General features: G+C 43.4%; 1 protein-coding gene across 1 annotated transcript in view; it reads right to left on the bottom strand.

Annotated features, from left to right (window-relative positions):
- Window positions 1–207: 207 nt before the first annotated feature.
- The window catches only part of st8sia1 (ST8 alpha-N-acetyl-neuraminide alpha-2,8-sialyltransferase 1), a 38820-nt gene continuing 11985 nt past the window's right edge, over window positions 208–27042 (bottom strand). The window contains exons 3-5 of the mRNA XM_042077951.1: window positions 8475–8584; window positions 4197–4289; window positions 208–2367 (exon numbers count right to left, since the gene is read on the bottom strand). Of these exons, the coding sequence (XP_041933885.1) occupies window positions 1893–2367; window positions 4197–4289; window positions 8475–8584 (678 nt within the window). The 3' untranslated portion in view covers window positions 208–1892. The remainder of the gene's footprint in view (window positions 2368–4196; window positions 4290–8474; window positions 8585–27042) is intronic.

Consider the following 27042-nt stretch of genomic DNA (forward strand, 5'->3'; position numbering starts at 1 on the left):
TCCTTACATATATGCTGGACTGAAAAACCTTTGGTAATTAAATTAACAGTGATTGTCCAATCAGTTATTGATATTCAAATTGTATCTGTTGTTGGTAGGCTGTGAAGAAGTTTGAAGTCCATTTCTAATTCTGTTTTCAATAATGGGTTACTACAAAGACTAATGCAAAAGTCCATTATCTCCTTTTCTTTTTCTCTGAAGCCCTCCACAATTTCATGAAGTTCCTTAACTGTTTTATTCATATCATTATCTACCACACTAAATTTAATACATTATTAAATTATTTATACATAAACCTTCCTCTAAAGCCTGTAGCTGTTTGTATATAACAACAACAGCTAGCTGAAGCATAATGCAGTTAAAGCATATCCCTTTTAATGGCTGGGTTATGGGACAATAACTCTGACTAAATAATTGTGAGTCACCACTTGCTACACTTCACTTTCCTACACTTTTTGCCTGATTTTCTATAACCTGCATGAACTGTATGTTCTTTGTTGGAATATGAAGTATTTGTAATGGGCTGAGATAATTCATGAAACAATTTAATAGTTGCCCATGTTAAAATGCAATTATGTTATGGGGTATTGTATGCACATGCAACACTTGTACACTCTTTTCTGTGAACTGTTTCAAATAACGTATCAGTATTTCGTCAAATACTATGCACTTCATTACTAATAAATTAGGCCTATTTCATTGTGTTACTCATAGCATCATTTTGCAAGTAGTTCATTCACGTAATTGCAACAGAACTTCATTGTAATTATGAATAAATACGCTGGTATGTATCTGCATGAAGAAAAACACACACATATATTCTCATCGGTAGCCTCTGCTGCACATTGGCGTCCGGTTCATCCTCTCAGGATTTATTTTATTATACTGACCAAAGGACTATATATTATCCTTTACATACAGTATGCCAACAATCATAGTGAAATGTGGCGTCAATGTGGGTGACACAATAGGCCACATTACATCTAAACTATTGTAAATTTCTGAACCAGTTCTGAAGGCAAGGCCTGAAGGATGAGGAAACTATAGACATACATGCAAAAGGTAGGATTGGGTATTGGAGTATAACCCTTTAGCTGTGACCTTGCATGCTTTCTTTTTCAATGCAATGCTTAAATTGTCACACAAAACCAGACATAGAAACCGCACATTGTGTCTCTTTTCACATTCTATTTACCAAACCTGAAAGTATTTTCTTTGTGGTGCCCACAACTGAACGGTATTATTCAATTAGAAGTGCAGTTGAAAGAAATCAACCACAGACATTAAAAAGAATCAAAATGCTAGCAATCAGCAAAAGTACATGCTAATAAGATGTCATCAAACAAAGACATAATGCATCAAACACAGACATAATGCAGGGCAGACTCCAAAATACTCAAGCTATTTGTGCAGCTATAAGAAACAAATTCAAAAGTCTATTAAGTCGATGACATGAAACAAAAACTTATAGTTTCTGAAAGTTTCTCCTATTCATGCATTTAACCGCAGTCTGGATTACACATGCTTTTAAAAGGCAGAAAATGTTCACTGTATAACAGACAACAGCATTTTTGAAACATACTCTGGAGTACGCCATCTTTTCCTGATAGCGCTTGAATGCATATGCATGAGTAAGAAAAATACATTGCTATTCTGCACTCCTGTAGCAGGCAGAATGAAGTTTCATTCATGTGTGGTCTGTTCGTACATACCGTGCCATGTTTTAAGGTGCACATAGTGAAGAAATAACATCTGCAACAGTCTCTAACATGTCAGTACAACTGCCCCAGCAACTGTCCTTCATGTATGACTTTGTTAGTTTAAGTGTGGTGTTGAGATTTTTGTTTCCAGGAGAGGAGTGCTAATCAGAAGGATATTTCATATAGCTTTTTTCATTTCTGTATTTCAGTGCAGTGACCTATGTGCAAATGCAAGGTCCCAGTTTTATGCAGGTTCCAGAGTTGTAGGAACTCTTCAGGCATTGCATGGAAGCCAGAGTCAGGAAGGATATTGTCATAGTAGTGATGGCTAACAGGCTGCTGGTCTAAGTCCATAGAGAATGGCCAAAAGCCATATGCCATCACTTCATCACACAGGCCCAGCGCTAAGCTCACCAGAAACAGCCCTGTGGAAAGACGCTTGGCATGCACACCACGTCTCTTCCAGAATTTTCCCACACTCTTCAGGAAGTCAGGGTTAGCAAAGAGGACTGTTTGGTTTGAAGAGGTGTCTGCCAGTGCATGATAGGCTCTCAGAGAGGGTTCAGTTCCTGGCTTCATGGTGAAAGCAGACATGTAGACGTAACTGGAACCATAGGCCTTCATACTTTCTACAAACACTTTGCGTGACCACAGGAGGTTCTGAAATCTGCAAGGAGAGATGAGACGCTGTCAGAAATACACTATATGGATAGCATGGAGAATTTACAGATTTGTTACCATTACACACTAAGTTACATTTTATCACAATCTATCAAGATTCAGGGAGTAAACTATTTGGAAATCACAATGGGACAATTGTTCTCAGTTAGCATTTGGCTAGCTAAGCTGTGCTTTAAAACTATACTCCTTAAACCAGACATTTTAGAGTTTAACACGCTAAGATGACCGTGATTGCTGTGTATAAAAAGTTTGGGTTCAGTTAAACTGCCGGGAAATCGGAACTACAATTTCCCGGCCATAATGATGCATTATTTGCTTTTTAAAGGCCTACACAGACTAATTATGCAATCAAAATTAAATCCACCAAAAAATAAAGCATGTTTTTCCTGATTCAATAATATAACTGTTAGGGCCTACACTGTTGATGCCATGCCACGCTGATTGATTGATAGCCTAAGAATCAACTCCAGAAAATGATATTCAAAATATTGTATGTGTAATATTGTATAATGTATGTGGCCTTATCCTTAGTACCCTTACACATACAATTAAGCTGCATGATAGAAAGTAATAGCTATACAGCTATTGGCTATTTGCTAACCTGCGTGTCTTTTTTATGACAATGGGAAAACAGACACTTCACAGTTGTCCATGTTTGTACATAACATAATTTTTGGCATTTAATTCACACATTCAAATACATTCTAAATGAATAGCATACAAGCTTGCCAATTGTGCAGAGGGGATAATATTGGTGTATTTCTGAGATGAAACCGCTCTGATCTTTCCTTAAACTTCAGCTGTGTCAAGACTAAGCTAATATGGACTTAAAGTGCACTTTAGTGGCTGATACGAAAACAGCAGAGGTGCTGATGACAGCAATGGGGAGTAAGAAGTCAGGTGACTTAAACATAAAAACCTTAAACTCTAAAAAGTGGCTAAGGTAGTGACAGAGCAAATTATTGCCCCAATAATTTTACTCTTCTTGCAATGCATAATGTATAAAGTGCTAGCCTATTTATCTGTAGCTAATAAATGCCAGAGCATGGTTACCTGCTTCATAACTCAGTTTATCCTCCGAGGCAGCTCATCCATTTAAGCAAATAAAGCGGTGCTTAATTGAACAAAAAATCACAAAAGACAAAAAACGACATACCTGGATGTGTGAGGGATAACATTCTATTATATGTTCAAATTCATGGACGCATTACATGTTTATTTACAGCGCCTAGAAAAATTATTTAACCGCTAAGATATTTCCCCCTTTTAATGCATTTATAAATGGAATCGTGGTCAATATAATTTGACTTTTTTAAAATAAAAAAATACAAAAAAACTCTTTAATGTCAAAGTGAAAGCTGATTTCTACAAATTAGTTATTAACAAACGATAATGGAAACTAATGGAAACCTGTTTACAAACGTTTCCTATGTTTGCGAATTTGAACGCACCTCTGGTTTGGCTCTTCATTGATTCACTCATCCGCCAAAATTGTTTTTAAAATATGTTCATAGCAAAATTGGATGCATGTGATTAATTTAGATGATTTAACCACAGATGTATGCAATTAATTAGATTCCTTTTTTAATCGCTTGACAGCCGAACTTGAAATTCGATCCCATTATGCATTGCATGCTCAATCTATATTTAGTTATAATAAACACACCATTAGGAAACATCAATGCATTTTTTAGTGGTTTTAGTGCCCTGTTAGTTTTACTCCTCAGTACACAATCTCAATTCCATCTGCGAGCATCTGTTTATGAGCTCTCTAACATGAACACCACAACTGCATTATGGTAGACAAGCATTTACCTTTTCTCAATGATGCTGGGATTTGCTGTGACCAGATGGGTTTTTGTACCAACATCTGCTGTATACTCTTTATAGAGTGGTGGCAGATTGGATCTAAGGAAAGATATTACAGTGAGACGACACGTAAAATCATACATTTTACCTACATGTAAAAATTTAACAAATGTATATAAATAGCAAAGGTATTTCATCATGCACACCTGTCCTGGCTTTCATTGCTTCCATTTGGGTTGAGACCGCAAAGAAAACCTAATCAAATTTTGATTCAGCTTTACAGTTTTAGTTTTTTAGATTTTTTCTGAGGCAGAGAAAACACTTTAGCCATTTTGTCCAAGAAAGTTTCACTTTAAAAAAAAAAAAAAAAAATTAAGTATTATTAATATAAGTATTAAGTAAGTACGGGTATGCAACCCCACTCAAAGTCATCATAATTTTCTGACTTACAAAAGGTACATATTCGTTGAGATACTAAAAAAGATACTATTTTCGTTGTGAACACTTATGTTGTAGAAGACATAAAATTATTTATTTGTCAAATGACATAGTATAGGGGAGCGCTGTGCGCAACTGGCCACAGCACCCATACCACACTTGAGCTCATGTGCCCATGAGGCCCGGGTACAAGTACGACCTGGGTCATTTCCCAGTCCCACCCCATCTCTCTCTCCCACTCGCTTCCTGTCACTCACTTCACTGTCCTATCAAATGAAGCACAATGTAAATTCAGACATCATTGTTAGTCTATATCAAAAGCGGCTGTTCACTTTTTGTGAATGACGCTATTTTCACCTTCTTTTTGAGAAATGAGAACGTGCACATATCCTGAATTACTTACACCTGGCTTGTAGTCGCTCCTACAGTACTCAACCTGGACTGACATTAGTGAAACGAGTTGAGCTAGGATGACCAGACAACGCTATGTCAAGCCTCGCTTTATCACTTATCTTGGATTTCTTAATTCTGCCTTTGTGAAATACCCCTCTGGTCTGCCCATATTGTTTGTATGTGCCTGGTGTCCACTTTTCTAACCCTCTCACACAACAGAAATTCTACTGGCCCTGTCATTAACCGCCAAAGACTCCCTTGTTCTCAATCAAATATGCCAATAGCTGCGTTTCCAATTTTTCACTATTCAAATAAGAGATTCTAACTGGAAACACTTAAAATTCACATACAGTTTTCTAATGGCAAATTAAATAATAATAATAATAATAATAATAATAATAATAATAAGGTTTATTTGTATAATAATAATAATAAGCTTTATTTGTATAGCACCTTTCATACACAATAATAGTCAATCAGTCATTATCAGTCACTTTCACTTTTCTTCATTGCTGTGGCCGTTTATGATCCAATCAGCAACATATCAGAAATATAGAAAATATCATGTAACACAGTTTTTAGAAAAGAGTCAGTCATTCCCCTTTGTTGCTGTGGCCGTTTATGATCCAATCAGCAACATATAAGAAATACTATTATACTATGGATATATAAAGGCTTTGCTGACAAATGCCTAGGCTAACAAATGCTTAGGCCCCGTTGATGCTGACTCCAAGCAGCCAGCCTTAGCTTGTTCTTAGCATATGCCGCAATTGTTTGACTTTATACACAGACATTCAAGACTGGCAGCCTTAACCCTTTACCCCCCACAAGATTTACTACAATGGAGTGGTTTAAAGCAATTACAGTAAGGTTGATGGAAACATGATCTGTGTTTGTGTAAACATTGCCACAGCTGTTAACAACTCTTCCCTTGATTAATGTTAGTGGATGGAAACACATACATATCTGTGTATTTTCTTTAGCCAAATTTTCATGAATATGCTTAAAATTATGCAAATGAGCTAAATGGAAACCCAGCTAATTATTTTCGAATCTGATTATTTCTCCATGCGTAGCAACCAGGCTCCAGGATAGTTCTACAATCAGACACAATATGCTTTAATGAGCCAACACCTATGATACATAACTTGTAGCTTCTGTCTCCACCTCCCCCATTGACTGAGATCAGGGGCGCCTGCAGGAATTAATGCTATGGTACGCACACCCATCCCCCCCCCCGCAAAAAAAAATAAAATTCACTCGTGAACAATATTTGTCCGCTTTAGGTCCGTGCATTGGACAGCAAAAAAGTATCCTAGATAGATAGATAGATCTTAGACACAACTAAGCAATAAGGACAGTAGAAGATAAAGAATATGCTAAATATACTAAAATACAAATTATACTAACACCTAATCTAAATCAATTCTAAAAACAGTATCCACATAGTGGTGATTAATCAATCAGAGGCAAGCTGATTGATTAATCACCACTATGTGTATACTGTTTTTACATAGCACAACAACATCCACATGCAATAATACAACGACAATGTCTACAATGACCTATTCATTTGGACAACTTGATACAGCCCTATACAGGCTAAAGTTGCCTTTAGTTTTGTTCTAGAGTAACGTGACGTCTGGCTTTAGTGCAGTCTAACGTTCTGACAAGCACACCAATTGCCTACCTTGTTCTTGCCCATCTGGAATAACTCCTAGCTTTGCTGCCTCCATACTTTCTGTTTTCTTTGTTTAAAGTTGTGATATCCATGATGAGTATTGAGTAAGTGAATTAGGTCAACATTGTGTGCTGATAACCATATATAGATAGCCGAGTAAAAGAAAACAACAAGTAGCCTATTGCGTGTCTGCGTGCGTATTCTCTCTCCTGCTCAAACAAAATGCGTGCACGTTCATTTTGATAACGTGTTCACTAACTTTACGTAATAGAAAATAGTAAATAGCCTAATGGCATGCAGATAAAGGGATACTGTGCATAGTTGGGAAGGTAGGCCAATTTGGTGTGAATACACACACACACACAAGGGAAATTTTCTGTTGTTGAGTAGCTTGATGGTACGCACAGTGCGTACGGACGTACACCTGCAGGCGCGCCTGACTGAGATTCAGCCAAGTGTTTCCAACAATGAATTTTCAGTTTTTCCTCAGTTGCTTTGATGCGGTTCTCAAAACTACACTACAACATCCACATCAAAAAATCATTTGTGCACATCATAAAGCAAGTTCTCAACACGGTGCATCTCTCAAATCATCATTTACGTTTACACAAAAGTTTCTCAAACCAATTTGGGCAAACTGCACCGCATTGTGGATTGTGCATGTATCACTCAAAATGCTGGGTTTATGCCTTTAGTATTTATGCCAGTGGAAACTGTCAGTACATTTAGAATGACAAATCAACAAACTGCTTTGTCATGTCAATATAACCGTTTATTCTGCAAGTATTTTCTAATGAAAAATGCACAAGACAGCACTATTTTCTGTGTGGCATAGCTATTTCAAAACTATACAAATGTACACATTATTTTGTGGGGGAGAGACTAGATATGTTTAAAAATGTACAGTAAAAAGATGACAACTGATTATGACAACTAATTCAACACTTTTGCATGTACCGGTATAGTGACTCAAACGATGAAATGAGGTATATTTGTTTTATAAGGTTGGAATATACAGCATGGAACCAGTACAGTGCATTTTGACCAACATGACATTAGCAATTGAAAATGTAAAAAAAAGATAAGTGAGCAAAAACATTTTTATCTCCGTGCATGCATTGTCGTAGTCCAGTAGAGCCCCCGCTAGGTTAGCTTAGCATAGTGAATGGAATCTTTTGTAGCTAAATAGTACTGCCTATCTAATAAAAATCTAACTAAGTGTTATTAATCTTATATCGAGATCAAAAAATCTAGTTATTGTTTTCAGTATAAAGAGACTTACCTAGCACTTTCTCGTAAAATAATTTGACTTGAAAAGAGTTTGACTTTTGACTGTTAATACCCACTCTTGCAGTTCCTCACACATGCAATTCTAGTTAAAATTGCTATTTTGATTAAAAATGTATTAATCTTTCAGTTCTACAAAAATGTCTTTTCCATACATTGCAGTATTTTGACAACATGGCACTCCAAGCTATTTCTAACTCCAATGTTGTGTAAGATTTCTTTGGCTAGGATATAAGACTGAATAATTTTGTCCAAAACAAAACCAGTGCTGAAAACACAAAAATCTTGACTTTTTGGCTCTCGTGTTAGGCAGAGTTCTGTCCAAAATAGTTCATTATGCCAGTAGTATAAACCTGACTAAAGTCGCAGGACTATGACCTCAGCCTTTCTGTTCATTTATACCCTGTAGGGGCTCCTCCATATGATTTCAATGAATTTAAGAAAAGCTGAACACACAATGTTAAGTAGTAGACTGCCCATTTTACCGCATGACAAAGTCTGCCTGGTCAATGTCCCTGCCACAGCCACTCTTCTTCAGGATCCCTCCATTGCCTACCACAGAACACCTTTTAAGGGGCAGTTTCAAAGGTGTCTCCTAGGAGCAACACAAAATCAGTTACTTGTTATTAACAGACAAAATTCAGGCCCTGTCCACACTAAACTGGATAAATATGAATACAAACAATAATCTGAAAACACCCCAATATTGTTTAAAAATGTTAATTTCGACATCGTTCTTACGCATCAAAAAACAGTTCCCTTTTCAATAGACAGCGTCTTGGTTGCTAGGTAACCAACATTCCAGATCCCTCTTTACGGGTCTTTGTGGTTTACGTGTCTTCTTGAAAGAAATGTTGAAAGTCGGGCTGAAATCACATTCATATCTAGCTGTGCTGCATGCATGTTACAAGGACACTGGGCCATGTTATGTAAGGGACATGGTACTGCAAAAAAACGGAAACATAGCCTACATTGCAGAACCACTCAACTTTATTAATTTATGGTGAATAAATGTTACACTACTGTGCACAGCCCCATATGTTTTTCTGACACGATGCTAGCACGTTAGCAGCGGTTAGCTAACTATGCTAACGTTAGTAATCTTCGCATTGTATCGCGGAGTGATTTATTATTAGCTGTGCAAAGTCTGAGTTGAAATGTCCAGGGATATTCCAACTCATGGAACGTCTCTCGGCCAATCAGAAACAAATAAATAGTTCCATAGAACCCAATTGTTGTATAAAAAAATTATATATCCACTTTAATATATCTCCACTGGACTATCATCAGTTTACCTATCATGGAAATAGATCCACAGAGGAAGCTATACACATTGTACTCCACAGCACCCTCACCCACCTGGAAAATAAGAACTCATATATACCAGAATAGCCTGGCCATTGGCCATCCCCTTGGTACGTTTCACTTCTACAAGGGTCTGGGATCTTGGCTATTGACGAACGTTTGCACATCAGAACTCATTGACACATTCTATGACACAGGAGGGAGAGGGAGACACAAACACTCTCGCGCACACACATGCACACACCAGGAAAACAGAAGACACAGGGGAACACAGGGGAAAGCCCAACACGGGGGCAAATAGCCTCGGCGCTACAGTATCATCACAATTGTCAAAGCTAGATGTGATCATTGAAAACAAGCCGCTTCTGCCGCACATGCCATAATTTAATATCGAGGCTACTGCGCGATACAAATCAAACTTTTCCCACGACATCTTTCCCACGACATCTTTGCCCGAAATAAAATGTGTTAAACACTCCTTTTGTTCGGACTTCAATTCCTGAATATTTGGAAGCTTAGCCAGCACGGACTGAATTGCTTCATTAACTTCCGCCATTGCCAACTCCTCGAGGACTACAATTCAAACACAGCGCAGAATCTCGACGTCGTCTCTCACAACTCCCGCCTCCTGCTCGCTGATTGGCTCAGGGGTCGAATTGTTCGTTGTGAGCGAGGCCAATGGCCGGAATCCCAGACAGAGTCGTGGAGGGAGATGAAAATCGAGCGGAAGTACGTAGGAAGGCAAGGTCAGGCTAATACCAGAATGCTCTTTGTTGATTATAGTTCTGCGTTCAATACAATAATCCCCTCCAAACTGGTCACCAAACGTAACCAGGAGTACAATGGCATCCGGCCATTTTTCATATAGATCTCCATTTCTGGAGGTCACCAAGTAGGCCTACTGTCAGTATGAAAAAAGGCAAAAGCAGTTGGTAAAGCAGCCAGGCAGCTACAGCACTACATTATGGGGGTATGAACATACCCCCAGAGTGTAACACGGTAGCTGCCTGAAAGCTCTAACTGCAGCAAGTCAAGCTAGGTAAAACCGATTATTTTCAGGTTTTTTTCTGCATCGACAGTACGATCTATATCTATATATATCATTTCTCCTTTAAGCTTCATTTATAGAGTAGTTTTTTTATTGTATCATTACATTTTGCCCATCAGAAAGCTACTACACACAATTAATTATTTTTCTTGATAGGCTATTGCTGATTTCCCAGAGGAATTCATGATTTTTGATTCATGACTCCACTGTGTGCAGGATTGAACAACCTTTTCTAATATATTATAATATTGTAATCTTAGAATATTGTGGAAAAAGGACCCCCCCCCCCCCCCCCCCCCCCTTATTTATTTTTAAATATTCTAAATTCATTAAATATTAAGTGAAATTGTTGATTACCGCTTACATGCAGGAAAAAATATTCAAATAAAAATGTTACAATACAGAAATGTCGGATCCCTGAGCCTTTAACCCTTAGAACCCGATTGATGCAAAGTGTGTCAAAAAACACAGCCTTTCTTCTGTTACATTGCTCCAGAACTGTTCATGGCAGTGAGATGAAACCATGCGTGACAGAGCAGAAGTGGGGCTTTCCAACGAGACTACGCACTTGTCTGTAGGATCAAGTATGAAAATTAAAAAAATTATAATTTAAATCAAATTGCATCAAATTTACAGTCTATACTTCTCTGCATTCACCTGCGAACCCATTATTCTCGTTTGAATTACCCGTGAACCCGTAATCGCATAGGTTTGGCAAGCATATCAGATGAAAGAGGAGACACAGAGCTATCCATTGGTACCAAGTATATTGATCCTTTTGGGTTATAAAAACAGACGAAGTGACTGCAAAATAATAACGTCATGTAGAACTAACAGTGCACACCCATTACTCATGAACCTGTGATCGGATAGATATGCCACGCATGTCAGATGAAAGAGGAGACACAGAGCTATGATTTGATACCAAGTACATCCTTCTGGGCTATAAAACAGACGAAGTGACAGCAAAATAATAACTTCATATAGCTCGACTTTTTGTGGCAAAGCATGTTCATAATCCAACACTATCATGTGTTTCTCTATGGCAAAGAATGTTCATAATCCGGTTTTGAGATCCTAGCAAATTCCTGCATGGCATCCAATTTAAGGCTCACATTGCATTCCAATTTGTTCGACAAAGAAACACTTTTTTGCCTTTACTTTGTTCATGGCAATGCAGTAAAAAGTTGTTGTAGAGAATCATTATGAGTGCAGACACCATAGGCACACACAGGCCAACACGCAAACCCGGGTCAAGTCAGGTCAGATTAGTTCATGTCACAGATATGGAGCGCAGAAAGGTCATTTTTCATCACTAAATAAAAAAAATGCCATTTATTTCTGTAAGGCGCACACCACATATGTCTGTAAATTGCTCAGCCCCAGAGAATCCCTCCACCATGACAATGATATTGCCAGATTCAGGACAGTCTGCACTACACACACATGTAAGGCAAGTCGAGCTGCCAGCTTGCAGTGGTGAGATACATGTCAAAATATACGATTTTTTATAATACGCTTTTTGTATTTTTATTATTTAACATAATAACCCAATGGTAATATAACATAATGGTGATAACACTTGTCGGTAGGGCCCCCTTTGGAATTTTTGCTTGGGGCCCCCACAGACTCTAGAATCGCCTCTGTATGTGGCCTACTGAGCTCAGGGATTATTGCTTCACATCTACTGTTATTACTGACGCGCACACCACTTAAGTGGGCAATAGAGAGCCAAGAAACCGTCCATGAAAGGCAGAGAATGTCCAAAGTTTTGGGATGATTTCAAACTTAGAAAAGAAGACAAGGTGCAATGTGTCTACTGCAGAGCAGAACTGGCGTAGGCTAGCACAAGAGCACGTCAACGATGATTCAACATCTGAGCCGAAAGCATCTCACCAAGCGTAGCCGACACAAGGCAATGTAAACACTGAGTTAGCTGATTTAATGTGGCTAGTTAGAACGTATGGTATTTGTAGTGGCTGTAGCCTAATGTCGTGAGTCGATACGATGTTAAGTTGTGGAAATTTGAAGTAGTAAACTAATTTATGTAAAATTACAAGTGAGCCAAAAAACTCACACATATTCATCTAGTCTTTCTCTCCCTCTCTCTTGCGCACAGGCACGCACGCACGCACTGTTAGGTTAGGCTACTTCACCTATCGCCTACCCCAGACATAATTATTATAGCCCAAAATAACTGCATTACTTCAAGTGTCAAAACTGCAGATCTGTTTCGACCTCACTCTGACCGTCACTACGGTCTAAAAAAGGAATGATCACCTTCGTTCTGCCTATCACCGAGACCATATGTCAACAAAGTCATACCCATGACCTCCGGAAGCAGAACGACTCGAGCTTGTAAATAGCGGAGATTGCTCCCGGTTCAGTCTCTCACCTTGATCGCCTCATCTGAGACCTGTGCTTTCTTGCTTTTGACTGCGTTTGTTAGTCTGCATGTGGCAGTAACCTGTGTTTCTGCCGTTCCTGTGGCAGTTCCTGAGTTCACCCCATACCGCACGGCGGAGGGGCTAGTGTGAGCCTGCTGCCTGCGTTCGCGCACTGCTGTGGGCCGCCGTTTCAGTGTTATTTTACTTTTGTGTGTGCCAGGTTTCTACTACTACTGTGTACCTTATCTGGCTGTTCGCGGCTAGTTGGGCTTGGTGTGAGCCTGCTGGGTGCGTTCGCGCACCGGCGTGAGCCACCGTTATTATTTCTGTTTACTGCTCTGGCAGCCGGAATCTGTGTGGGCCTGATCAGCGCGTATGTGCTCGGCCGCTTAGGCGCTAATGTTACTGTGTGCTTCTTGTTAGCTTTGTTGTTGTGTGCTAGGCTACTTGCAAAGGTAAGTTTAGCTGTTTGTGTCTGCTAGGTGCAGTCTTGCACGAGGTGCGGGCTGCTGTGTGTCTTTTTTCCAGTTGTCCACTGGTGTACGTCGGCGCGTGCGTTTGCGCACTGGTGGCCGCCTTCTTTGTATATCTGTTGTGTACCCCGTCGCTGCTGTCCGCAGCTAGCTGGGCCAGTGTGGGCCTGCTAAGCGTGTCCGCACGCTGCTTCAGGCCACCTGTGTACTGTATTACACCACTGCTGTATCTCTTTACAGGCTGCTGCTTGCAGAGCCGGTGCGTTGAACAGCCAAGGTAAGTGCCTTAGTGTATTGTATTGTATTGTATTGCATTGTGTTTTTCTGTGGTAGGCTATGGCGGCACACTACTGCAGAGTCTGCAGGGCCACGATGGCCCCCAATGATGGGCATAGAGAGTGTCCTGCTTGCCTTGGGGCCGCCCACCTCCTGGAGGATGTCGACAGCCCCTGCAGCGCAGCCTGTGACCTTCCTAGGGAGGAACGGCTCCGCCGGGCTGACCAGGCATGTGGCCACGTGCGTGAGGGCAGACGGGGCAGGCGGCGCTCACCCGACTGACCGTCCCACTCACATAGGCATGGCCGTAAGCTTACGCACAAGCGTAAACGGGACCAGCAACATGAGTCCCCTTCCAGGCATGGCCAGGTGGAGGTCCCTGGACCTGCTAAGCGCCCGGCTCCAGCTGCCGTGACCGAGGGTGATGGCACGGAGTTGCTTCAGATTCTCTCAGCTCTCCAGGCTCTGGCTAGGAGGATGGACTGGCTGGAGGGTCTCCAGGGCACGTCATCCTCTTCTCTCCCCCCTGGCCAGGAAGGCTCCTCGTCCAGGCCTGAGAGCCATGGTGCGGATGTTGATCTGGGTGATGTGGATGTGCTGTTGCTCCATGCCCCTCGTTCTACGATCGATGACGTAAGCGGGGACGGCCTCCTGGAGGAGCTACATTCAGACATGGTGGAGCCAACTGATGAATCCACTGTGCCGGGGGAGGTCCCCGTCGGCTCCTTGATGTCACGGGTGTTGAGTGCCTCCAAGATCCTGGGTCTTCAGGCCCCTATGCCAGACATGGCTTCCATTGGGGGCATCTGGGAAGGCGTCTCGCACAGCAGCCCACCACCCTGTATACCCGTGGCAGAGGATTACACGAAGGTGCTGCGGACGGCATGGGGTAAGTCGCTACAGCACCCCCAATTTAATCCAGGTTGCCGTCAGCTGGCGAAGGCTGCCTATCCGGCTGACTCGGGGCTGGGGGATATGTCACCGGTCGAGCAGTCCGTTGCCGCCTGGACTTCCCTGGGGCCTGCCAATGCATCTCCCAATCCACGCTGCCCGCGTAAGGAGTGTGCCAAGACGGATCGTCTCATCACGCACTGCTTTGACGCATCAGCACGGGCAGCCCGTATGGGCAACGCCCTGGTTATCACTCTGGCGGCTCTGCGAAAAACGATGAGCCCGGAGGACCATGATGCAAGGGCCCTGGTGGATGCCGCACTGTCAGCCCACTCCCAGCTGACGCGTGATGTGGGGAGTGCTATGGCCTCTGCGGTGCTGTGCCGTAGACAGGTGTGGCTTGCCCAAACCTCTCTCCCCGTCCCCATCAGGACAGACCTGTTAGGTCTCCCCGTGGTGCCTGGGCGTGTGTTCCATCCAGACTCCCAGGGGGTGCTGGACAGAGTGGTACAGGCTGGCGCTTCTAGGGAAACTGGTCAGCGTGTGTGCCACAGGCGGGCTCCGGTTCCCCACAGGGCAGCATCAGGTAAGTATGGGCGGTGGCAGCCCGCCCGAACACCACAGGTAAGTATCAACTATGCTGCCCCACGGGACAGGCGCTTTCGTGCACCAGACCAGAGCTCAGCCCCAACTCCCTGGCCCAGAGGACCGCGAAGACCTCGACGGGACGCAGGCAGAGGTGCAGGCCGCGGTGGCGGTCCTGCCAAGGGATCCGGGGCTGCCCGTCGATTGCCCTTCCCAGCTGTCCAGGACCTCCTGGGAAGGGGTTGAGCCAGACTCTTGGGTTGTGGCTACGGTGACTCACGGTTACCACCTACAGTTTCAACGGTGGCCCCCTACGTTTTCAGGGGTCAAGATGACGTCTGTGAAAGACCCCCTTTTAAATTCCGTGCTTGTCAAGGAGGTCCAGGAGTTGCTTCTGAAAGGGGCAGTCTCAGAAGTACCACCGCACGCACGGCACACTGGGTTTTATTCCAAATATTTTATTGTGCCCAAAAAAGACGGAGGTTACCGGCCGGTCCTCGACCTCAGGCCCTTGAACCAGTACCTCAAGGTGCTGCCATTCAAAATGGTCCACATTGGAATAGTGATTCGTTCCATCCAGGAAGGGGAGTGGTTTACGTCTCTGGATCTAAAAGACGCGTACTTCCACGTCCCTATCTGTCCAGCACACAGGTCCTTCCTCCGCTTCGCCTTCCAGGGCAGGGTGTTCCAGTTTCAGGTCCTCCCATTTGGCCTTTCACTGGCCCCCAGTTACTCGCGTGGTGGCAGCCGCGCTAGCCCCCCTCCAGGTCCGGGGCCTAAAGATTCTACCATACATGGACGACTGGCTAATTTGTGCCCCATTTCAGGTGCAGGTGGTGCACGACACCGACGCAGTTCTGACCCAAATCCAGGCCCTGGGTTTCACGGTCAACTGGAAAAAGAGCAACTTGCAGCCCCGCCAGCAGGCGGATTTCCTTGGTGTCCTCCTCGACTCGGTCAGCATGACGGTGTCTCTCACTCCACGGAGGGCAGACAGCTTGACCGAGGCTCTGACAGGCTTTCGGCTGGGCAGACTGGTCACCGCCCACAACGTCCAGAGGCTGTTGGGCTTAATGGCCGCGGCAGCTGCGGTACTGCCATTGGGCCTGCTGAAGGCACGCCCCCTGCAGTGTTGGTTCAATGCCTTTCAGCTCCACCCGAGGGACGACAGGCATGTGAAGTTGCGGGTGTCTCCTGCTTGCATCCGAGCCCTGCGTCCTTGGAGTGACAGGAGGTTCTTACTCCAGGGTGTTCCACTGGGGGGCCTTCCTCACAAGAGGCAAGTCATCTCGACAGACACTTCTCTGACAGGCTGGGGAGCTGTCTGGGAAGGGCTGTCAGCGAGGGGTGTGTGGCCTCCCTCCTGGACGTCAGAGCACATCAACGTCCTCGAGCTGAAGGCCATCCATCTCGCCCTGCAGAGGTTCCTGCCAGGGTTGCGAAGCCAACATGTTCTGGTGAGGACAGACAGCACCTCGGCGGTGTATCATGTCAATCACCAAGGCGGCACGAGGTCCCGGCGGTGCCTCCAGGTGGCGGAGGAGTTGCTGTCATGGGCATGGCCGCGTCTGGCTTCAGTGAGGGCAGTACACATTCCAAGCGTGGAGAACAGGGCGGCCGACATTCTCTCCAGGACCGGGCCACTCCCAGGGGAATGGAGATTGAACCCAGAGGTGGTCAGCCAGGTCTGGGCTCAGTATGGGACTGCACGAGTGGACCTGTTTGCATCGGCGGAAACGATTCACTGCCCAGAGTGGTACTCTCTCGTGGGACAGGGAGGCAGTTTGGGCCTGGATGCTCTGTCACAAGACTGGCCGACAGGCTTGTTGTACGCTTTTCCTCCATCCCCTCTTGTACCTCAGGTCCTGCGGAGGATCAGGGAGGGCCAACACACAGTTCTGCTGGTTGCTCCACGGTGGCCGGCGAGGCCTTGGTTCCCAGACCTTCTCCGGCTCCTGCAGGGTCAGCCATGGCAGTTACCCTGCCGGGCGGATCTTCTGTCCCAAGCGGACGGGCAGATCTGGCATCCGAACCCAGGTGCCCTGCGCCTGTGGGTTTGGCCCCTGCAGAGTCCGTCATTGAACAGCTAGCTGAGTCTGTGCAGGAGACTCTGAACAACGCCAGGGCTCCTTCTACTAGATAGATAGATAGATAGATAGATAGATAGATAGATACTTTATTGATCCCCAGGGGAAATTCAAGGTCTCAGCAGCATACATACAACACAAACACATTCTTTAACAGCAGAAAGAGTAATTAAAGTATATAATATAAAAACACAACTAAGCAGTAAGGACAGTAGAAGATAAAGAATATGCTAAATATACTAAAATACAAATTATACTAACACTTAATACAATATATAAAAATATACTAAAATACAAATTGCAAAAATACAAATTATACTAACACTTAATCTAAATCAATTCTAAAAACAGTATCCACATAGTGGTGATTAATAAATCAGAGGCGCTTGCAATGACAAGGACTGAGCCTGTGATTCTCTGTGCATAGTAAGGTATGGTAAGGTGCTCTAAGGTGCTCTGTGTGAATGAGTGTCATGGTGGTAGTGCAATGGTGATAGTGGTCATGGTGCAAATGAGTAAGTCAACAGTGCAACAATGCAGAAATAAAGTAAAGTCTATATATCTATATATTTAACTATTTAAGAAAATGTATAAGTGTGGCCACAGTTCGGCTGTGGCATGGAGGGGGGGGGGGTTATGCATATGTGCTAATGTGCTAATATAGCACGCAAACAGTGAGGTATAAAGACAGTGGTACAAGTGGCTAGTGGACAGACAGTAGCAAATATGGAGGGGATGAAGAGGCAGACAGACTATGCAGAGAAGTCTATCTCTCCTCTTCCCTTAAGTGAGGCATTGAACAGTTCAATGGCCCTGGGAACAAATGACTTTCTCAGTCTGTCAGTTGTGCAAGGCAGTGAGTGAAGTCTCCAGCTGATCAGGCTCTTCTGTTTAACAATAGTGCTGTGGAGTGGGTGACACTCATTGTCCAAGATGTTGATCAGTTTGTTCAGGGTCCTTTTGCCAGATAGTGAAGTGATACACTCCAGTTCAGCTCCCACTACAGAGCCAGCTTTCCTTACCAGCCTGTCAATTCGCCCCACATCCTTCTTCCTTGTGCTTCCTCCCCAGCATACTACTGCATAGAAGAGGACGCTGGCAACAACAGACTGGTAGAACATCCTGAGGAGCTTACTGCACACATTCAAGGACCGCAGCCTCCTCAGGAAGTACAGCCTGCTCTGCCCTTTCTTGTAGAGTGCATCAGTGTTGGCTGACCAGTCCAGTTTATTGTCCAGGTGGAGACCCAGGTACTTGTAGGTGCTAACCACCTCCACATTGACCCCATCAATGTGGACTGGTAGCAGAGTGGGCTTAGACCTGCGGAAATCCACCACCATCTCCTTGGTCTTTGAAGTGTTAAGTTGAAGATGATTGAGTTTGCACCATTGCACAAAGTCCTCCACCAGGCTCCTGTACTCCTCCTCCTGCCCGTTCCTGATACACCCCACAATTGCAGTATCATCAGAAAACTTCTGCATGTGGCATGACTCGGTGTTGTAGCAGAAGTCAGATGTGTACAGGGTGAACAGGACTGGAGAGAGCACAGTTCCCTGTGGCGCTCCGGTGCTGCAGATCACAGTGTCAGAGAGACAGTTCTTCAGTCTGACAAACTGTGGTAGCTCGGTCAGGTAATCTGTAATCCAGGTTACCAGGTGAGCGTCCATACCCATCTGCAAGAGCTTGTCTCCCAATCTGAGGGGCTGGATGGTGTTAAAAGCACTTGAGAAATCAAAGAACATGATTCTCACAGCACTTTTCCCCTTGTCCAGGTGGGAATGTGTCCTGTGTAGAAGATAAGTGATGGCATCGTCCACGCCCACTTTCTCTTGGTAAGCAAACTGTAACGGGTCTAGTGCATGGCGTACCTGGGGTCTGAGCATGCCTAAGACCAATCGCTCCATTGTCTTCATCACATGTGATGTAAGAGCGACAGGTCTGTAGTCATTAAGCTCACTAGGGTGTGGCTTCTTAGGGACAGGGGTGAGACATGATGTCTTCCACAGTGTTGGAACTTGTCCAAGGCGTAGGCTCAAATTGAAGATGTGCTTCAGTGGTTCCCCCAGTTCAGCAGCACAAGCCTTGAGTAGCCTTGGGCACAGTCTGTCAGGCCCAGCTGCTTTATTGCTGCGCAATTTCTTAAGTTGGACTGTCACTTGATCCTTTGTAATGGTGAGGGGTGTAGGGGGAGGGGAGGGGGAGAGGTGCATCTGGGATCTGTGTGTCTGATGGCTGTTGACTGAGGTCGTTGTCACCTCATTGTTCGTGATCGCCATGTGGGGGAGGGGTGCAAAATCCAGTGAAGGTGGGGGTACGATAGCCTGTGATGATGGAGGTGAGTGTTGCGCTGGTATTGAGGGGGTGTGAGGGTGGGGGCTGGGGGATGGTGGACAGACCACCGCCATTGGAGCTGGAGCAGGGCAGTCAAACCTGTTGTAGAAGTGGTTGAACTGGTTCGCCCTGTCCAGGTCCCCCTCCACAGAGCTGCTGTTCTTCTTCAGGCCAGTGATAACCTTCATGCAGTCCCATGTCTCCTTCAAGTTGTTTTCATGCAGCTTCTGTTCCACCTTCTTTCTGTAATCCTCCTTAGCTTCCTTAGCTACTAGAGCTTGCTATGCACTCAGGTGGAGGATCTTTTCGGATTGGTGTGCCAGCTTGGGTCTTGAGCCAGCGGTTTGCCCTGTGCCACAAGTTTTGCGCTTCTTGCAGTCCTATTTGGATCAAGGCAAGGCGGTCAGTACTGTGAAGGTTTATGCCTCGGCCATTTCAGCCTTTCACCAGGGTGCGGATAACAGACCCTTGGGTAGGCATCCACTGATTGGTCAGTTTTTAAAAGGGGCCCACCGATTGCGTCCAGTTCGCACTTTGCGGGCACCAAACTGGGATTTGCCCACTGTTTTGATGTCGCTTACTGAAGGCCCATATGAGCCCATTTTAGATGCAGATCTGCGATATTTGTCTCTGAAAACTTGCTTTCTCCAGGCTCTTTGTTCGGCCAGGCGCGTCGGGGAGCTGTGCGCCCTCTCCGTCAGCGAAGACTGCCTGAGGTGGCAGGCAGGGGGCACTGGCGTGTCACTTTGGCCTAATCCAGCCTTCCTGCCTAAGGTTGTAAGTCGGCAGTCTATCAACCAGGTTCTGGAGCTGACCCAATTCCAGCCGTCTGCTGCCTCACAGGCAGAGCGCGACAAGTTGCTCACTCTGTGCCCAGTCAGGGCTTTGAGAGCTTATCTGGCCCGTACGCAGTCGTTGAGGAGGGAACACACTCAACTTTTTGTCTGTTATGGGGCGGCGAAGCAGGGACTACCACTTTCCAAACAGCGGCTGTCGCATTGGTTGGTTGAGGTTATTTCCCATGCCTACCGGGCTCTGGGAATACCAGTCCCTTCGGGTACAAGGGCTCACTCCACCAGGAGTATGGCTACGTCTTGGGCTGCCCTTAAGGGGGTACCAGCAAGCGATATCTGTGCAGCGGCTTCATGGGCGACGCCTTGCACTTTTACCAGGTTTTATAGGGTGGACGTCACTCGCCCAGCTCCGGTTGGCGACGCTGCCCTCATGTCCGTGACCGAGCAAGGTTTTAATGGTTAGCTTGGAGCTCCTCGCGACTTTTTTGGTATGTGTCATCCCTTTTTTAGACCGTAGTGACGGTCAGAGTGAGGTCGAAACAGATCGTAAGTTACGCATGTAACTATGGATCTGTGAGACCGAGGGATAACAGTCACTATCTTTGTCGCTCGGACCATCCTGAGGCGCTCAAGGTAGGAGACTGAACCGGGAGCAATCTCCGCTATTTACAAGCTCGAGACGTTCTGCTTCCGGAGGTCATGGGCATGACTTTGTTGACATATGGTCTCGGTGATAGGCAGAACGAAGGTGATCATTCCTTTTTTAGACCGTAGTCATCCCTCGGTCTCACAGATCCATAGTTACATGCGTAACTTACGTTTTCTGAGTATCAAAACAGTTTTGCCGTTTTTGAGGAAATATTAAAGTCACAGGAAATACAGTATTTTGGACAGTGAAAACTGTACTGTAGGCGTACTGCATAGTAGCCTACTGTACTTTACTGCAGAATTGCAGTATTTTGGACATGAAGTACTGCACTCTATTGTAGTATAACTACATTGTAAAAACTGCAGTTGTTTTTTGTAAAGGAGGTTATTTGGTAGTATTGGTAAATGCTGCAGATGCACAAATCTACATAAAACAGATATATTAATTTACTTTAAAGTGACTAGAGCTAGTTTACAGCATATCAATAAATTGCACTTAATAACACAAAACTATTTTGTATCCGATTACTCGATGAAGTAATTGATAGAATACTCGATTAAAAAAAGAATCGATAGCTGCAGCCCTATATTGGATTTTCTCTCTCTCACACACACATGCACACATGGAATGTGAAAAACACACTAGGGCCTTAGATCCTTTCAATACAGAATCATTTCTTGGAATATACCAGAATACATCCCTTGAATCCAACACATCTGCATCCGAAAAGAGTTCCATTCATCTCATACATTTATTTGGGATGAGTCATCACTGCATCTGGCACACATGGAATGTGAAAAACACACTAGGGCCTTAGATCCTTTCAATACAGAATCATTTCTTGGAATATACCAGAATACATCCCTTGAATCCAACACATCTGCATCCGAAAAGAGTTCCATTCATCTCATACATTTATTTGGGATGAGTCATCATTGCATCTGGCAGGGGGTGGAGGAGTGGCCATGACTCAATTTCAGTCCCAAAGGGAAATTAAGGGCCACATAAGGCTTTTTCATATTACACCAATGTCCCACAAGCTCTGCTCTTTAAGGTATTCAACAAGTCCAAAAATATAGTCTTTTCTGATTAAAGATTTTTTACAAACAAATGTGTGAATGGTGGATGGAATGGGGGGTTTTATTCACCAATTACATTATTTATCAGAAAAGGACTTACAGAAATACATTTTCTATTAGCATAAAAGGATAAATGGGATATTGTTCTTCTTTATAAATGATGCCCCTTATATGAAGTCATGCCCCTTCATGCTTACCAGTGGGAGTAACATCACAATATATTTAATCCATGGGGGGTGGGACAGGGGTGTCGCCAGCCTATTTTACCGGGGCTTCAGCCCGGGGTAAATTGAGCTCAGCCCGGGTAGCCAAAATTGTCATTTAACTTTTTTATTTAGTTGTGCGTTCTATCCCTCGTAGCCTGTTAGAACAAGGAATCCCGAACACTAAACTCTGACAAGGAGAAGCAGAACGGGCCGGGGCTAGGGGTGGCTGGAGAGCGGCAGAGGGTCACTTCGCGGTCTGGTCTGAGATCAGTGGATCTGTGCTCTCAACTAACATTACTGCTGTCAACTAGTCACTGGGTGGTTCAGTGTCATAGGTTGCAGTACGTTGAGAAAGCAGACGTGACATGGCCAGCAAAAAACAATTGAAACCAGGGGCGTTTCTAGACTTTAAGGACAACCTGGGCTTAGCCCGGCTGGACCGGATGTCAATTTAAAGATTAGCTGAGGATTTTTTTATATGTGGGTCAGTGATATATAAGCGTTGGTAAGATGAGAAAATTTAAAATATGTTTAAACCTTTAAAACAAAACATGCCTGAGATTTGCTTAAGTGTATACTTTGTATTTCTGTTGTATTCATATTATTTAATATGGCGTGTATACTATTTTTTAACAAAAGATAGAACTAACAGCCTGTTAAATTGTCAAATGGTGTAACCACAAAAATGACAAATATCTAATATGTCACACCTCCTAGAGTTCATGCAATTGCTCTCATGAAATTATTAGTTTATTTTGTAATATCCTATGAGAATATGTTTTATTATATTTATTTCTAAATTTAAATTATATTATAATATGGGTTTTTCATTGTACTGAGCAAGACCATATGCTATAAACATCTTGTTTTATGTCTATTCTTTGACCATTTGAGTAAAAATGGTTAACAACCATTATTACAGTGAAGTAGAGTTTTAAATCATTATCCATATTAACTTTTTTGTACATTATTAGTCTTTTAGACAAAATACTGGTTACACCAATTGACATAAATCGGTTACACCAATTGACCATAAAACGTTTATAGCAATAGGACAAGAAAAAATGACACAGAAAATAGGCATCAAGGTAAACTGAGTTGGATATTTTGATATGTATTCATGTCATTCATCATATTCCATATCAAATTTCATTTCATAACATCAATGAAGAAACTTGTGTTCTATTTAATTTCAGATCAGTTCTCATACAATTTCAGTCTATACCCATTATTTTCAAAGAGAGTGAGATAAAGGGCCCTATTTTCGCGATGCAAAACCTGGTGCAAAGCGTATTATTATTCTGATGCAAAGTTTTTTCCTATCTTACACTTCACTTTTATTAAATAATGCGCCCAGGGGTGTGGAAATTACCGACACAAGGTGTGGTCTGGCACATGATCTAAAAATCGCTATCTTACATCTAAAAAGCATTATGCCAAGTCTGGTCTATAGCGAAAGGCGCATATGAAACACAACTGAAGACGCACTGTCACGAGATGTAAGCAGCAATTCCTCTGCAGAATAAATTATTTATTCAGTCATTTGAACATTATAGGGGGAAGTTTTTGCTGGTAACCCATTGTCAGTCAATAGTGAAAGTAATTAACTGTGTATATATAAGTAATTAACTGTTTTGTCGTTGACTATGACACCACGGTGAAGTTAGTTTTACTTTGCCTATAGTTCAATTAATAGAAAGGTGCAGATGTGTGTAGCCTATACTCTGCTAGGTTTTACTAAAGAATGGCTTAGTGGAATACCTGTTCTATACAGTCTTGTGTACAAGCAGATTCCTTCAAATACACCGCTGACTATCAAAATACTGATGCGCTGTTTGATGTTGCCCTGCTTGCTGTTAAAGGGAATGACAGATGTCCTCCTCATTGGTTTAAAGGATGTTAACCCCAAAACACACCCATGACTGATTAAGAAACATAAGAGCCACCTTTTTGCGCCAGGCACCTGACGTTTGATAACAAAACCACACCAAATGTGGACAGGACAAACCCCTAAATGTATTTACGCTATTCGCTAGTGACCATGCATTTTAAATTGCTAAAATAGGGCCCAAAGTGTGTGTGAGAGAGAATAAGAGTGAGTGAAAGAGTGGATATGATCATTTCTTAATAACCAACCAACAGCAGGATCTGCGTTCACTTGCATTCTGTGGTGAGACAAGTTTTCCTTGCTTGTAAGTGGCATCCATTGGGGGACAAGAAGTACATTTTATGTATAATAAATATATCAATTTATATTATTTATTTATAATTTGAACATACTGTTTACATACATCATAATAAAATATTAAACAATAATTATGGAAGTTTAAATTTAAAATGAAAAGCTTTGACATTTCAAAAATCGCTTAAATTGCAATCTAATTAAACCCTTTTAAAGCTATTGTTCATGCTAAACAGTTAGTCACTATTTAAATTATAAAAATAATATAATTGGCACCTAAAATTACATACTCTTGGCCCTGAATCTGACCAAACTTAGCCTAGAAATCTAGACGCGCCCCTAGCGGCAGCCTAGTCTAGCAACTCTCCGTTGGCTTGTGAGCTCCAGAAATCGAAACTTAATCAGGCCATTGAAATCGTGTATAGAGTCGTTTGGTGGGCTTAACATAATGATTGATGGCAGAGTTGCAACGGTTTGGCTTGAATTCCCTGCTACTTGAAAACAAATATCCTATTGCGTCCTATTGCGTGCAGAGGGAATTTGAAAGACAACTGATTATCCCGCCCCTCGGACTGAGCACTGTGAACGGTGAGTGCCCAGACCCTACATTTTAATGTGGGTCTGGCTCGCCAGGCTAGACCAAACTGGTCTCAAACAGAAAAGAGTCAAATGGTGTAACTGGTTATTGGACATTTCTATTTAAAAGCAAAATTTGCAGGCATTATTATGGACAACTATGTACAGTGGGCAGTGCTTCGAATTGGCCAGCTTCACTCGCGGTCCGCGCGTGGGATCACACGGTATCACGCGACTTTAATTTGTATTTTTCCAGTGAGACGCTGCAACAACCCAAACAACCGGTAGATGGCTCAAGTGAGCAGGGTGTCTCGTAAAAAGAAATGGAGCCTGGAAAACCCTACACAGACTTCACTACAGACTTTAGCAGACTGGTTTAGAAATAATGTAATAGCCAGAAATATGCCTGCCCTAATAAAGAAATATTTGGTTAACTGCGAGTGAATCCCGTTTGCAGCCGTAGAGACGCAGGACAAATTAAACATTCTGGTTTTCTCCGAGTGCAACGATGATAGACAGACATCATTTGGACAAAATATAGAGTATTAACCTCCGTTGCTCAGCCAAATGCCTTCCTGTTACGTCCTGTTATCACGGAGTTAGGCCTACAGGCGATAAACGATTTTTGATGGTCACAAGTTTACTTCATTAGGGACTGTTCGTTATTTATTTAAGGGGCTACCAGAGGAGTTTGGGGAGCATTAGTCCAAAAAGACGTGACCCTCCCTCGCGAACACTTTAACAGGGGGAATTAATTGGGCATGAATCATGCTGAACACTATTTCGCTACCTTAGAATAATAAGGTTCTATCTGCGTTTTGAGTAGGTACAACCGGGACGATTGAAACGGGGACGAATGAAACATTCCGGTTTTCTCCGAGTGCAACGATGATAGACAGTCATCATTTGGACAAAACATGGAGCATATTAACCTCCGTTGCTCAGCCAAATGCCTTCCTGTTACGTCCTGGTATCACGGAGTTACGAGCGATAAACGATTTTTGATGGTCACAAGTTTTCATTAGCGGTTTATTTTTTTGGATTATTAAAGAGTGTTTTTCATTTAAAGGTTTGACTTCGTGCTTATTCAGTAGAGCATTTAGTGCTCTCCCCAATCCCAGACGTTCACATTGCATGTTTGTTTGTAATGGATGCAACCGCGAGATAGGCTATGCGTTTGACAATAAGTTGTTAACAGAACCAAGACATATAGCCCAGCAGCAATCTAGGGACTGATCGTTATTTATTGAAGGGGCCACCGGAGGAATTTTGAGTGCTTCAGTTGGAAGTTGCATGACCCTCTCTTGCCTGCTAGAAATTGTTCAATGACCCTCCGACAGAATTGTTAAAAAAAGACATGACCCTCCCCTGCCAATTGTCTTCCGCCCGCGCCACAACCACACACTTTGTGATAACATTCTTAAATCAATCTTTCCCGTGAGCTTGCATGCTACCAGTCCTTCCTTTTCAAATGTGTTGCGCCTGTTTGCACAATTTCACAAATAATCATATGTGATTAATAGTATGACAAATAATCCCTGTGCACGGGGACCGAAACAATGCATGCCAACTTTTTCCGTGTTTATCATTTTAACTTTCATGTATCATGTATTTTAACTTTCCCCGCTGTCTTGCCGTTTTAATGTTTTCCAGTAGAATATCCTATATTTTAATACTCTCATAACAGCCCTGCCATCGGGCCTGTCTCTGTGTTGCCCTGTTGCTACCCCTTGCCCTTCCAACGAAACAGATGTCTTCAAATCATCGTTTTCCTTGCTTGAAGGCGAACTTAGAGTGATGTTAACCTATTTAAGTTTAACGGCGCGATTGCCGTGAGAGCACGATTCATTGGCGCTTGCATGTTCGGCCTTATGTCTACGTGCGCACCTGAGGCTACTCAGCTGCAAGAGAAATAATTTCCCCTCTTTGTATGTTCACTGCAAGTTGGCCTACCATAACTTACCAACTCTGCACTGTAGACTGGCTATTTATATTTTTCTGTTTCGTTCATGTCAGTGACTGACGCGAGAGAAGCGGGGTCTGTGTTGTGTTGTGTTGCGTTGCGTTAATTTATTTTCATTGGGCATACCGTGCCGTGCCGTCCACAGCTCTTCAGTTCTGACAAAGCCAAAATTACTCCTTAGCGCGTTTGTATGGTTATACTGCTTGACGGGGGGGGGGGTT

This window comes from Alosa sapidissima, chromosome 22 (assembly GCF_018492685.1).
Source record: "Alosa sapidissima isolate fAloSap1 chromosome 22, fAloSap1.pri, whole genome shotgun sequence".
NCBI classification, from domain to species: Eukaryota; Metazoa; Chordata; class Actinopteri; order Clupeiformes; family Clupeidae; genus Alosa; species Alosa sapidissima.